The sequence below is a fragment of the Calidris pugnax genome, unplaced genomic scaffold, assembly GCF_001431845.1.
Source record: "Calidris pugnax isolate Ruff unplaced genomic scaffold, ASM143184v1 scaffold44, whole genome shotgun sequence".
In the NCBI taxonomy this organism is placed as follows: Eukaryota; Metazoa; Chordata; class Aves; order Charadriiformes; family Scolopacidae; genus Calidris; species Calidris pugnax.
Window position 1 is genome coordinate 16,068,174 of NW_015094506.1, and position 13,424 is coordinate 16,081,597.

At 39.6% G+C, this 13,424-nt stretch overlaps 1 protein-coding gene across 1 annotated transcript in view; it reads left to right on the plus strand.

Annotated features, from left to right (window-relative positions):
• Positions 1–9,695, plus strand: part of LIN7A (lin-7 homolog A (C. elegans)) — a 31,670-nt gene extending 21,975 nt beyond the window's left edge. The window contains exons 5-6 of the mRNA XM_014963312.1: positions 5,698–5,906; positions 7,572–9,695. Of these exons, the coding sequence (XP_014818798.1) occupies positions 5,698–5,906; positions 7,572–7,614 (252 nt within the window). The 3' untranslated portion in view covers positions 7,615–9,695. The remainder of the gene's footprint in view (positions 1–5,697; positions 5,907–7,571) is intronic.
• Positions 9,696–13,424: the final 3,729 nt, after the last annotated feature.

Below are 13,424 nucleotides of genomic sequence, written 5' to 3' on the forward strand. Positions count from 1 at the left end.
TTTTCACAGCTGTTCTAATATCTTGATTTAAAATGCAGCCATATGAAACAAAAAGAATTAGCTCTTGTGAGAGACCTTCAGTGTGCGTTTGTGGTGCAGTGAGGCAAAACTGCATCAACAACTTTGTGCCACTGCAACTTCTGTTGTAATGGAGGGTGCTTGAAGAGCTTAATTTTAAATCTACAGCACATGCTTAATTTACAAGGAAGCTGTGTTCTTTCTTAACTCTGCAAATCCCTTTTGTGGAAACAGCGTAGTAACAGGCTTTGTCGTTCTTGCACTTCATAGCCTCTGAGGCACACAGCCCTTCCCAAGCACACCGGTGCCTCGGTGGCACTTGTGCAGCCTTGGGACCTTCACAGCATTTGAACACGTAGAATCAGAAGAAATTTGGTAAGCACATTTGGTGCTGGTTTGCAATGGAAGGTGCATTACAGATTTCTTTCAGTCACGTTCATCCCGGTGTGATGTCTTTGTCAGAAAAATCAGCTGTACAAACACACACATACAGGGAGCATATATTTTCAGTAAAAAGGTACATTTTTTACATAGTCATTTTTCATGTAAGTCAGTATTTCAGGGTGGAGTGTTTTGCAGTAGTTTCACTATGAATGTCATATTGAGGTAAAAATAAAAGGGCTCTTGGAATAGAGAGGATTATTTTTCCTCTGACTACATGATATGGGTCAAATTCATTTTGCCTTTCATTTTGCTTTTTGTTCCCTTTTACAAGAGAATGTAAAGTACTGAAATGGTGAGCATACTTATTCATATAACCCTACACTTCTCTTAATGAAAACATAATCCTTTTTCATGCAAAACCTCCGTCTAAACCTCATATTTAAATACGCCAAAGGCACGTAGGAGCAATTCCTGAGTCCAGTCATAAATATAAGACTTCCCAACTTAAATTTCCTCTTTGTTGCAAACCCATAAAGAATGAAAAAAATGCCATTTTCCACATGCTTTCATGTTGTCATCTGTTTCTCTCAACAATAGCTGTTCCCTTTCTCTTGAAACCAAATATCAGTGCAACACTTCAGACAGACTTTTTACCACTTCTTCTATCAACCATCATGTTCTCAAAAGAGAAATAATAGGTCTGGAAGCTCACTTGCCTTTCTACACAATGAGAAAAAAACGATATGAAACAAAAAAAGAAAACCCACTGAAAAGATTATTTAGTCTCGGGGAAAAAGCAACTGAATGTTTAGTAAGTCAATTGGCTGAACTTCACTGATTAGAAGTAGATCAAATAATTTTATTGTTGTTCAGCACTTCTTTCAACAGGTGAAAAAAAAGACAGATAAAAAGAGTTTATATTCACTAATTGGTGGATGGTTCTTGAAAAATCCTTTTACTGGCGAACAGCATCTAGGCAAATACCAGGGAGGAAAGTGGTGAACCTTCAGATGTCAAGATATATTGAATTTGACTGTTGTCAACCCTATTTCATGGTACTCTGTTAATAAAAATGTATGAATGTGCTCTGGATTAAGTTAATGCGGCAAAACCCCACAATATACAATTCCCAATTGTATGTAGGCATACAACACGTTGAAAGTTTATTCTAAGGTGCAACAGAAATATTTTTGCATTCAGAGTCTAAACAACAGAAATTGAAGTTTCAATTGCAATTGCCTACTTGAAATAATGCCTATGTATGAACTGAGAATGTATGAACTGTTCATACACCAGTCTTGGGCTGAATTATGCCCATACAATATAATTTGTAAAAAGGCAAAAATTATAGAAGTGGTAATTTGTTTGCAGACAGCTTGAGACAGGAGAAAAAGCTCTAAATTTAACATTGTTCACTGGGACTAGTTCACTCTGTGCTTCTCTCAATTTAGCTAGAGAAAAGCAAATAATACACAGTATGTACAATACAACAGACGGCTCAGCAGTGGAACATGAAATGAAAATGAAATATCTGTAACTTGTTTGTGCTCAGAAGTTGGTGGTTATCCAACTTTATAATTATCAACATAAAATTAGAGCTGTGTGTTCGGAATCCAGATTTGTTATCCCAGCATGACTGGGATGACTGTTCCTTGAGCTGTTTCTCCGGATGTTAAAAAAAGTGTTTTCTCATTAAGCTGCAGGTTTTGTAACATGCTTTTGTCCCACACCACCTAAAAGTAAAGGAAATTGAAAGCAGTAAGCCCTGCAGATGGCTCAGCAAAGGCACTTGCTGGTGGCTGTTCATATCAGATTCTGCATTTGTCAGATACCTGATGTGAGTCAGATACAGAAAGGGATACAAAATAGGTTTACAATGGCTAATTTCTCACCCAAGCATTTGCTTTCAGATATCTAATTGAAATACTCTTCTGAGTTTCTCAACTTGTGGGGTAACAATCAGGTTCTCTTTTTTGACTGCAAGAGAGTGGGGGTTTTTTCTCTTGTATTTATGACAAGCCTGTGAGCCTGGATACAGTAATGGTTGCTGTTTCCCCACACCATATCTGCAGTTCTTTCAGCTGTTCTTGTCACTGCAGTGTTTTGCATCTCTTTTTTTGATGCAATTGGCAAATGCAATAAGGGAAATACAGATGGAAGTATATATAAATTTTACATAATGCAAAATTACATATTAAATAAAGGTATACATTCCAAAACAAATTTATTGAATCCCATGTTTGGTGAGCGTTTCTTAAGTAACTTGAGTGTCAGATCGTCGCGGTGTCCCCAACCAGTGTAATCCAGGCAGCGAAATCCCGTGTAGAGGCATGACCGATACCAGCAGGAGTCCTTCGCCAGCACAGCCTCAGAGGTTTGCAGAGGCAGAAGAATTCAAACAGCAAAACAACTTCCTTTGCTGGTACAAGCTCTTTTTCCTACTTCAAGGGGCTCTGCTATTTAAGTTGTGCAGCTACCACTCTGCAGGTGAAACATTTGTAATGCCTTGGAAATATGAGTGCAAGCAGCAATGAAGACGTTAAGAGCAAGTACAGTGATCGTATTAATAGCAGCTGAAAACTGTAGTTATTAAGAGCCAAGTTAGGCATGTTTGAAAAGTAGGATTTATATTTAGCAGCAATTATTTTACTTCGCCTTTGTTATTTTCCCCTCTTTGGTTACGGTTCAGAGCTTTAGGCTTAATTCTGTATCATTACTATTCAAGTCAATGGGAGTTTTCAATTGACCTGAACAGCAACAAAGTCAAACCCTTCATCTGTAGTTGGAAAACACTGGCTGTAAACTGGAAGAACAAGGCCAGAAGAAAATGGGAGAGAAAACAGGCCAGTCATGAACAAATGTAGTTTACTAAGTTGTACAAAATATTAAAGTACACCATGTTGCTATTCCCCTACAGAACAGATAGAATCACAATTGCTTATTGATGTCAGTTAGAACCATCCAACTTTTTTCAAGCTACTTCATGTAGCTTGAAAACTTACAATTCTTGTTCATAACCTATTCTAAGTTCATACTGTTCCACAGCCAAACTGATCATGACAGCACTGACTCACTGTTCTTTCCTTTGAATGTTCATGCCATGTCGTACTGACCACAATTCACAAGCAAAAATTGAAATATAAAACAATGCCAAATTTTATACAGTTCCACTTAAGGTAAGAACTGTGTTTACAAATATCGAGGCCAAAGTCACAAAGCCATGAGTTATAAAAGACAGCTAGTTACAGTATGTGTTAGTTATGATGACCTCTTCTAACATTGAGCAGTTAATGGGTCAGAGGACATGGAGAAGAGGTTTTAGTTTGTATCTGTGACTTGTTCATTAAAGGAATTTCACAAAGCACCCCGTGTATCTATAGCTTTTTATTTTAGCTCTTTTTGGAGCATTAGATACATTCGCTGTTTCTTATGCAACAGTTTCCTTGTATTCAAATATTTGTAAGGAAACTGGTTTTTCTCCAGATTACTTTTGAGTAGCAGTGATTGTTCAGCAGACTTATCCCAGTCACAGTTTCTAACAAATCCGATCATCACAGATGATGAATTTTCTTTAAGATCTTTGAATAGAAGAGCTACTGGAGGAATTTCATGAACACGAAGATCAAAACCATGGAGTCATTTATTTCCCCAGTCGAGTATCTGTCAGTCAAGTGTCCACTTACTTCAAGGTTTTCTCTGTTTTCTGGTAGTCATTTCGTCATTGCAGCACCTGAAATGACATTCATTATTTCTCTAAGTTGAATTAATGTTTTTGAAGCATCTTGTAGAAACCCTTGAGTCCAGTCAGTTGACCCATGCATGAAATTATTTGCATTATATTTTGAAAGATATTTAACAGAAGAAAGATAAATAGCAAGGCAATAAGCTTGAATTGTGTTGTTTATATTAATTATGTGGAAGTGTATTGTGTCTGCTTTTTGAAACTTTTAAATCATTATTTCCAGCTCATAGTGTGCCACAGCAGAAGTAATTCTTATTCACTGTTCTTGCACAATGCTACTCAGTCAAATAGGAGAGATGAAAATGGAAAGAATTTTCTTCTGACGGTTGCTATAATGATGCTAAGTCATTCTTTTAGCATGAATTGAACTTCAAATATTTTGAATGCTGCTGCTTTTCTTTGGAGGCCTATGGGTATAGTTTCATTTTAAATAGCATGATATATGTAAGAGTTTTAGAACACAGCATGTAGTAAAACTTTGATTTATTTTATGTGGGAAGAAAATTACTTGTTTTTTAAATAGTCTGAAATCCATGTGAAAAGCTCAGTTGTGTGGTCCTTTCTTTTTCTGTAGAGAGATACTTTTGTTTGTTGGAATATATCCTACAACACACGTGGGCAATCACATTCATACACTATTAGAAGATTTCTCCCTTTCTCTTAAGGAGTGGAACAATCAACATGCCTGGAAAGCACTTCAGTCAGTCCACTTAATGGTAGAAATTAAATACTCTTTTCACAGCCGAGTCACCTCCCCCTTTTGGAAATTTAGTGTTTCAAACAATGTTAGCATAGAAATCAGAGCTTGAGCCCCTTTGGGAATACTTTAGATTTCACAGCAGATATCATCTTACTGTAAACCATTTTCCAGAAAGGGAGGGAAAATATACATTCCTCCAGCAAGAACTTGCAGCGTTTCAGTTGCTAGTGTTTGAGTGCTTACAGCTAACTGGATAAAGACTAGTTTATTTCCGATGGAGAACCCGTGTCACATAAATGTTAAACGTGTGAGCAGTGCCATTAAGTGTGTAAGACGCAGCTTGTCCCAGCAGCAGCGGGCAGGCTCCTTCGCCTGCAGCTCAGCGGTTGCTCAAGCACCATGTGTCGTGATCCCTGCGGGATCCAAACAGGGCCAGGGTGTAAGAAAAGAACTATGATTTAAAACTTGCAATTTCTTCATTTCTTACCAACATTTAAATATTTATTTTTGTGTCTTGCAAACAGGCTGTTTGGGTTTTTACTGCACGGTTTGGGGGTTTTTTAACATCATTGTTTGCATAAAGCTTTTGAGAATTTCTCCTCCTCTTCACACAGATCAGAAACTAGGTTTGTAATGCAACCTAAACCAGATTTGAGTTATTTAAAATATGAAATTAATACTTTCCCAGCAGTGCATAAATCTTACTTAACTCAACACTTTCCTTTAATGGTCCCCTGAAAAACATAAGGTGTGGAAACTTCCTAAAGCCCCCGGCAGCCTTTCCATATGAAAAAGAGGGCAGAGCTCTAGATCAAAGCGTTTTCCTGATTAAATCTGTTCTCCCTGCTCCCAGAGCGTGGAAGGAGAGCACCACGAGAAGGCGGTGGAGCTGCTGAAGGCGGCTAAGGACAGCGTCAAGCTGGTGGTACGCTACACTCCCAAGGTGCTGGAGGAGATGGAGGCTCGCTTCGAAAAACTGAGAACGGCCCGGCGCCGGCAACAGCAGCAATTGCTCATCCAGCAGCAGCAACAGCAGCAAAATACACAGCAAAATCATATGTCGTAGGTGAGAGGATTCATTGGTCTTCCCTAAAGCCCACTGATGGCACCCCGCCTGGGCCAGCAGCTCCAGCGGGCCCAGGGGTCCATCGGGGCAGAGCCTGATGCCGGGGCCCAGCCCAGCCCCAGGCAGGCACAGGGCAGCTGGGGGGGGACAGGGCAGCCCCAGCCCTGGGCCTTGGGCACTCCCGTGGGGATGGGCTGGGACATGGGCCGGTGTGGGCCCTGCTTGGTGGGGCCCATGGCTGGGCAGGGCTGTGGGGAGCTGGAGCCTGGCCCTGCTGTGGCATCAGTGGGGCAGGGGCTGGTGGCCCAAGGAGAGCTGACATGAGGTCCTGGGCTGGGGATAGGGTGAGGGGAGCCCTGAGAGGCTGACAGGGGGTCTTAGGCCAGGGACAGGGGGAGGAGGACCCTGAGGAGGTGTGATGCCCACACTCGGGGCCAACCATACCCTTGGGGCCCCGGCAAGCACATGCTGCAGGGAGGATGGTCAGAGCTCATTTTTTGGTACGTTTCCAAATGGTTTGTCCCAGTAAAAATACATTATGAAAACAGGTGAAAGGCCCTAACAAATTCTGGAGCCAATTTCCAACTAATAACTCCAAGATCGATAGCCACTCTGCGGCTGTGGCTTACCTGCAAGCAAGACTGCGTAAGAAGTCTGTAGTTCCTGGGAACACTTTTTAATGAAAAAACAGAGCATTTGTGACAAGTAAGAACACGCTACCAGATTTAGACACAGTTTAATATATTTTCAAATAATCTGTTGCCACTCTGCAACTGAACCTAGAGGTTTGCTGCTGGTACATAAATAAAAGTCTTCCCTGCTACAGGGAATACAAACTTCACTCTATAGTTCCTCTGTAGGGAATCCACAAGTGCTTACTTCTCATCTCCAGTTTGATAGGAAGCATTTCATTCACTCTTGACTGACATTCAGTATTACAATAGTTTCTGAGAGGCTTGCAAGTTTCCCAGTGTAGTCAAAACACATGGCATGTGACCTACAGAGATTCTTCATATGTGCAGTCTTTTTCTGATATCAATGAGAGTTTGTGACATAAATACATGTATAGATATGCTCCGTTTGCCCAAATGAAATCAAGTACAAAGCATGCCCCAATGACTTATATCCCAAGCTTCCACATCTCGTTCCCAAAATGGGATGTTTATACCAGTAAGAGTCTACAAGTCACTCAGAAAGTCCCCAGATGTCAGAAACTGAAGCTTCCAGTGATGGTTTCATCATTATTAATGTTGACACTGACCTCTTTTGATATTTAGGAGGGAAAAGCCTCCTTGTACTCATCCTGTGACATCAGAATTCTGGCTTTGTTGATGCAAACAAAGGCTCTGAGTGGGATCTGAATCCCACCCTAGGGCCTGATCTCGGGCAGGAGATATAAACAGTAGTATTTCATGAAGTAAGTTTTGGGTTTCTGTGTGAAATAGAGCCATTGCAGGAGATGAACATACAAATGGCACAGTCTAATCTGAAGTATTTCGTTTTTTCTATTACCTGAATCCTTTCATTAGCAAGCAAGGTATTCTTACTGATGTGGAATTTTTCTTTAAACTGAAAGGGAAGAAAGGCAGACAGAGGCAGGTAGCAACTTAATTCCTCAATTCCTTGTGCTTGCTCTGAGAAATGTGTTTCTTTAATTCTAGGTTATTCTCAAGAAAAAAGAAGCCTCGCTCAAGAATTCAGTAATCAAGCAACCAGAGCTGTACTTCAGTATTCCAGCAAAAGGAAACAACTACAGGAACACAAAACAGAATTCATCTGGAGAATGTGCAGTGCAAGAATAACATAGTTAAGACAGCCATAGGGAGGCTGCCTCCAGGATAAGGCTTTCAGTACATGGCAGTCACTGGTACATAGTAGTTCTGTGACGCTATTCCTAATGAGAACAGCATGATAGGTAAACTCTATGAAACAGAGAAGTCCAGGGCTTCCAAATAATTCTGTTTGATCTAATCTTGCACTCCTTACTCTGACAAATTGGGCAGTTGGTTTGCTGTAGTCAGGGGAAGTTTTGTTTTAAGGAGATCAAGATTGGCTGCTTTTGAGGACAGAATCTTTCTCTACAGTTATGTCCAGAAATGAACAACTACATCAGTTCAAAATTTTGCCACAGACATCAAACTCATACATCACGCTTCAAAGCCACTTTGTACTATATATTGTAGAGCTGTTTTAACCTAACTTCCTGTTTATAATTTTCAAATTTCCCTCTGGAAATAGCAATTTACTATATTTATAAAGTATTCCATTTGTAGAAGCAATTGGCTTTTTACTCTTGGTGTTTCCATATATTTTATTATGCATCAACAGAGTGAGAAAGTTTAAGGTCAATTTTAATTTTATTAGTAGTAAAGTTAGGGAATTCTAGATCTGTATTTTTAAACGTAGGTATTGCTTGTATCTATTATAGTTACTATTCAGAAATCTATAACTGGATATATTATATATTTATTCCATAAAATATATATTGTCTGAATGTACCTGTTAGAGAAGTAGGGTCTTTGCTTAGCATGTATTGCAAATGTAGTAACCTAATGTTAGCAAAAGACCAAGCTTTGTTTGGCAGATATTACTGTGATAGCATAATCTCGGCTTTTCTGTATTCTTTAATTTATTTTCCAATCTAATGTTAATATATTTTAGAGAGGAGGAAGTGTAAGTTGTTTCTTTTAAGACTCACACATTATGATTTAAATCAAGTTACAGTTCTGCCTTTTTTTTTAATCAAACCAAATTGGAATGTGCAAACAAAATATAAATCTAAGTTCTTAAGTTTACCTGTCTGCTTTTCCAAAGAAAATAGTCAAAGCTGGAAGGCTATAAACATAATCTACTTTTAAGAAAATTAGAAAATGGAACCCCTAAATTCTAAAAAATAATCATTTTTAGCATGCCTTCTGTGCTTCATTAGAAAAGACTAGGGAAGAAAGGGAGCTTCGAGGAGAACCCTACAGTCCTTGCATGTTGAAAACTCCAGCTGATGTCAGTGAAAGTTTAGTTATGTGAGGAATGTAGAAATGGTCTGAAACAGTGTTCTGGTTGTGAACTTGGAACAAAGTCAGAAACAATTAATATTTTCAAGGATCTATTCTCAAACAGAGAGAGGCAGAGTAAAACAGAGGAAATTGGCAGTATCATAGCATGTGTTAGAAACCAAATGCAGGCTAGCCAACAGTCTTGACAGTGTTTGATTAGTGTAAGTAGCCATTGAAAGGAAATTACTGTATTTTTGAAACCAAACAGCATGAATTCATCCAGAGAAGCCTCATTTTATACAGAGAAGTAATTCTATCCAGTGGTCGTTGGTGACAATATCAATTAAGACAGTGAAGTTTGAGAACTAGCAGAATTAAAGATTAAATATATTGTATTGTGCTCTGCACGGTGTCTTTTTATACTTAATAAAATTGTACGTACCTATTTTAAAACTGTATTCTCAAACAGACACTGCTATTAATATTGACAGTATATAAATTGTTATTATGACTGCATATAACTGTTCTGTATCTCATCAGTTTGATTTCAATTACACTGATCTCTGCATTTGCAGAGGCCAAGTATTCAAATTTAGTCAGCCCACTGTACTGCATTTTTTCAAACTGCCTCTCCACCTCCTCCCCTCCTCTTCCTCAAAAAATTTAGGTTTGATGGAGTGGAATGTGCTATTAATAAATTTCAATAATAGAATGTCATTCATCTAGAGAAGCATATCAAATTCATTTTCATATATTACTATTCAATAAATTATTTATACACACTAAAATTAACATTCTAGTCTTTGCCAACATTTAACAGTAAGATGAAAGAAAAATATAAGTAAAATACAACTGTCTATTAATTTGAAGTGGAAGCAGGAAGAAATAACTTTTTAAGGGTCGTTTTTATGCCTCTTACTGATCAATAAATCATAGAGCCCCTTAATTACAGAATAATCTGTGTCCCTAAATCTATCATCTGCATTTAGTTGTAGACAGTCTTTTTATTTGTGATGTAAATGCCTTTGGCCCTGATGCAGTAAGGTACTTCCACACACGCGTTGCCAAATTAGGATCTAAAAGAAGTGCAGGGAGAAGAACAGTTTCCACATGCAGGTCTGCAGGTACTTGTGCATCAGGTTTTAACTAATTGGTCTCCTGGCATTTGCAGTTTCACTATGCTGAATTCATATTCTTTCAGTCAACTTTGTGAGGTTTATTGCTCCCATTTGTCCTTGGTGCTCCCTCACGTTTCTTTGCACTGGCAGCAAGCTGGGGCAGGAGATCCAGCAAGTCTTTTCTGTCCCTTTATTACAGTCAGTGAAGGGGTGCCATCTGATTTTTACAAGCTCTTGCATCATGTTCACTTACGCCAAAGATCCAGATGTAAGATCTAATAATAGAGATGTAGGGTTGGTGGCATTTACTTAGTGAAGTTGATGGCTCTGCTGTGCTAGCCATAGTTTTTCTGTTTGTGACATCTGATCCAACTGGCACATCATAGGGGATTGAAGGATTTCAAAGCCCTTGGTAAGGCATTTTCCTCTTTTCCTTCTACAGTGACAAATCATAGACGAAAGGTCAATGAATACCCATTAATGAAATAAATGACATCAAAATCTACCTGCAGTTCCCTGGTGAATAATACTGCAGAACTCTTAGTCCTATACATCCTACCTTTTGCATGTGCTTATCACAGCCAAGCTTCAAATCTGACTTAGGCCCCTTCGGGAAGTCTTGCAGAAAGCACAAAATTATATGCCACTTTGCAGGAGAAGAGACTGTTTATTCAGCTGCTAATTTTAGGGATTTTAAAGTTCTAAATGAAATTAAAATCTCATGAGCAAACAAGGTTCCTAGAATGAAAAAAAAAATGCTAAAGGGGAAGAAGGGTGCTTTTGCCTGTGTTTGAAACAATACAGGATTTTAAGCATAATTTCAGAATATAAAATAGCTATTATGCTTATAGAAGATGCATTTCATTACAGGATAAGAAACTGTTTCAGAAAGTAGCAATTATTTCTGAGTCTTTCTGAAAACGGGATAATAAAACTGACCAAACAGTCTCCTAATGCAGAACTGTGTCTAGAAGAGGTAAGGGGATCCTTGCCTATATAAGCAGAGGATTATCAGCTGAAGTAGTACCGTCCCTGTGTAAGCGTTGGTGAGACCATTTCCAGCATCCAGCAGTCAATAAAACAAAACAGGTTTCAAACCCAGAGAGTATTCTGGGACAACTGGCAGGCATGTGCTGCCTGCTGTGATACACCTCTGGTGAGAAATACAGCCCATTGCACTTGTCCATGGGAAGGTCAGGATGAGTTGGGGATGTGTTCAATCTTGCAAGCAGACCCAAGCTCATCCTTGCCCTTGCTTGTCCGTGAAGCAAACACAGTCCTGCGCTCTGAACTAGCAAAAAGATTTATACATGTGTGATGGATTCATTGCTTCTACCTTCAGCTGTCTAACAGCTGAGCTTACGTTGATTGTTTCCACAGTCAACAGAGAGAGACATCCCTAGAATGTGATTCATTTCACCTGTCCCTGACATCTATCTTAAAACAGGATAAGGCATCCTGTAAAAGGTTTTATAAGCAGGTCCACTAACTAAACACCCTAAATTACTAGCTTGAAGTAACGTCTTTTGGTTATTTTTGCTGCTTGACTAATACACAGCTTACTAATAAATAAATATCCAGCCACCACTGTTTGAATTCCTTAGTCAAACCCCTCTACACGCATAGCTCAGATGACTAACAAGCCTTACACATGATCTGGTTTGCAAGGAGGTTCCTGTTGCTACAGAACTCTGTTCTGAAACATTCCAAGAAGTTTAAGAGCTCGGCACAGGTATTACTAGCAAAATGCTTTGGATGTGGTGTACACAGGAGCATGTGGTGTCACGTCAACAAGCTTCAGTCTGTGAGTGCTAATAGCAGAAGTCTATATTGCTACCAGTAACACTTGGCTAGCGTGCATGCATTTTACAGTAGCTGCAGCCAAAAAGATGAACAGTTGCTTTTGATTTTTGGTTATAGAGACACATAAAAATGAAAGCCATCAAACTTCTAACATAGGAGTTTGTCATAGAGTCATGATGTGACAAAAGAGTCATAGTAAAGCTTGACCAGTTCTGAGATTTAGAAGCCTGGAGCTATCTAGGATTAAGTGAAAAGATTACAAAAGCAGATGATGTCTATAAGGAGCAGCCAAAATCCAAGAGAAAAAAAATCCCATCTGCTTTTGATTTACTTTCTTGTAGTTAGTTTCACTCTTATTGACTCATCTGACCAAAAGGGAAGCATATGATTTAGTTACTGCATTTACTTTTATCAAAACCATAAAGACCTGATAGAGTAGATGAATAACTCTTCCCTTCCTCCTTCCTTCCTCTCTCTGAGACTTGGATAAAGTTGGGTTCTGTCTGCAGAAAGGGAACACAGGAAGACATCAGAATGCTACAGAGAGTTTCTTCATAAATCCCCACCTGCAATTCTCACTATGTTTCCTTGAAGTGGGCATGTTTTATAGACCCACAAATTTGTGTTTATTTCAAGGAAAACTCAGTTTTCAGCCCAAAGCTGTAAATCTTGTCTGACCTTTTCATTTTGACATTCCATGCCAGAGCAACTATTGTACTTGTAATAATCCAGCTGGGAGCCTGAGATTAGTTTTTAACTGGTCCAATTAAAAACTGTATCCCAGGAGTCATTTCTCTAACGTTTCTGTTGAAATAAAAGGAATGTAGAAGACAAACATGAAGTATAACTTCTGAAGTACAGAGAGTGGCCAGTGCAGTGCTACAGAAAGGGGAAAATACTTGGGATGTTTCACACGTGAAAACTTCTCCAGGAATATAGAATATTATTTTTCTCTAAACAAGTTACTTTTCTATGTTGGGAGGACAAGCCACTTCTCTAGTAGCAGGTTTCGGTAAGGGCAAGGCAAGATGCCTGGTTAAAATGAGAAACAGTGTGAGAAGAATCCTGGGTGTGTTAAGGTAGCCATGAACAATTTGGTGGGTAAAGATGGGTCCACTTTAGGTGGGAGTAACACAGAGATACTTCTCCCGCTGATCTCTCTCCTATCCCAAGTCTACTCATATCTAATCCCCCCCACACATTTTTTTCCCCAAATTTCCTTTGACTAGAGCCCAAGTATCACCACAGAGCTCTTCCTATTCTCTCCTTGCAGTATTCCCCTCCCCTTCTTTCACAAGAAAGCTCTTAGCTGGGCAGTGACACTTCCTGACCACATGCAATCTCCTCAGCCCCCTATGGCATTTAGGCTTTGCCAGGTCCAGCTCCTGGAGTGCTCTGCTACTTCACTTGCACAAAGTGTCCTTTAGCTGCCCTCTCATGGCCATCATAGTGAGCTGCCTTGCTTTCCCCACACAAAATAATTTAACTACTCCTGAGGAATACGGGGGGGGGGGGGGGGGGGGGAAAGAGGGGAGTCCCCCAGCCCCGTGGGTGGGGCAGGAGGGGGTCCCACATCCCCCCACCCCCCCAGTCCCACAGC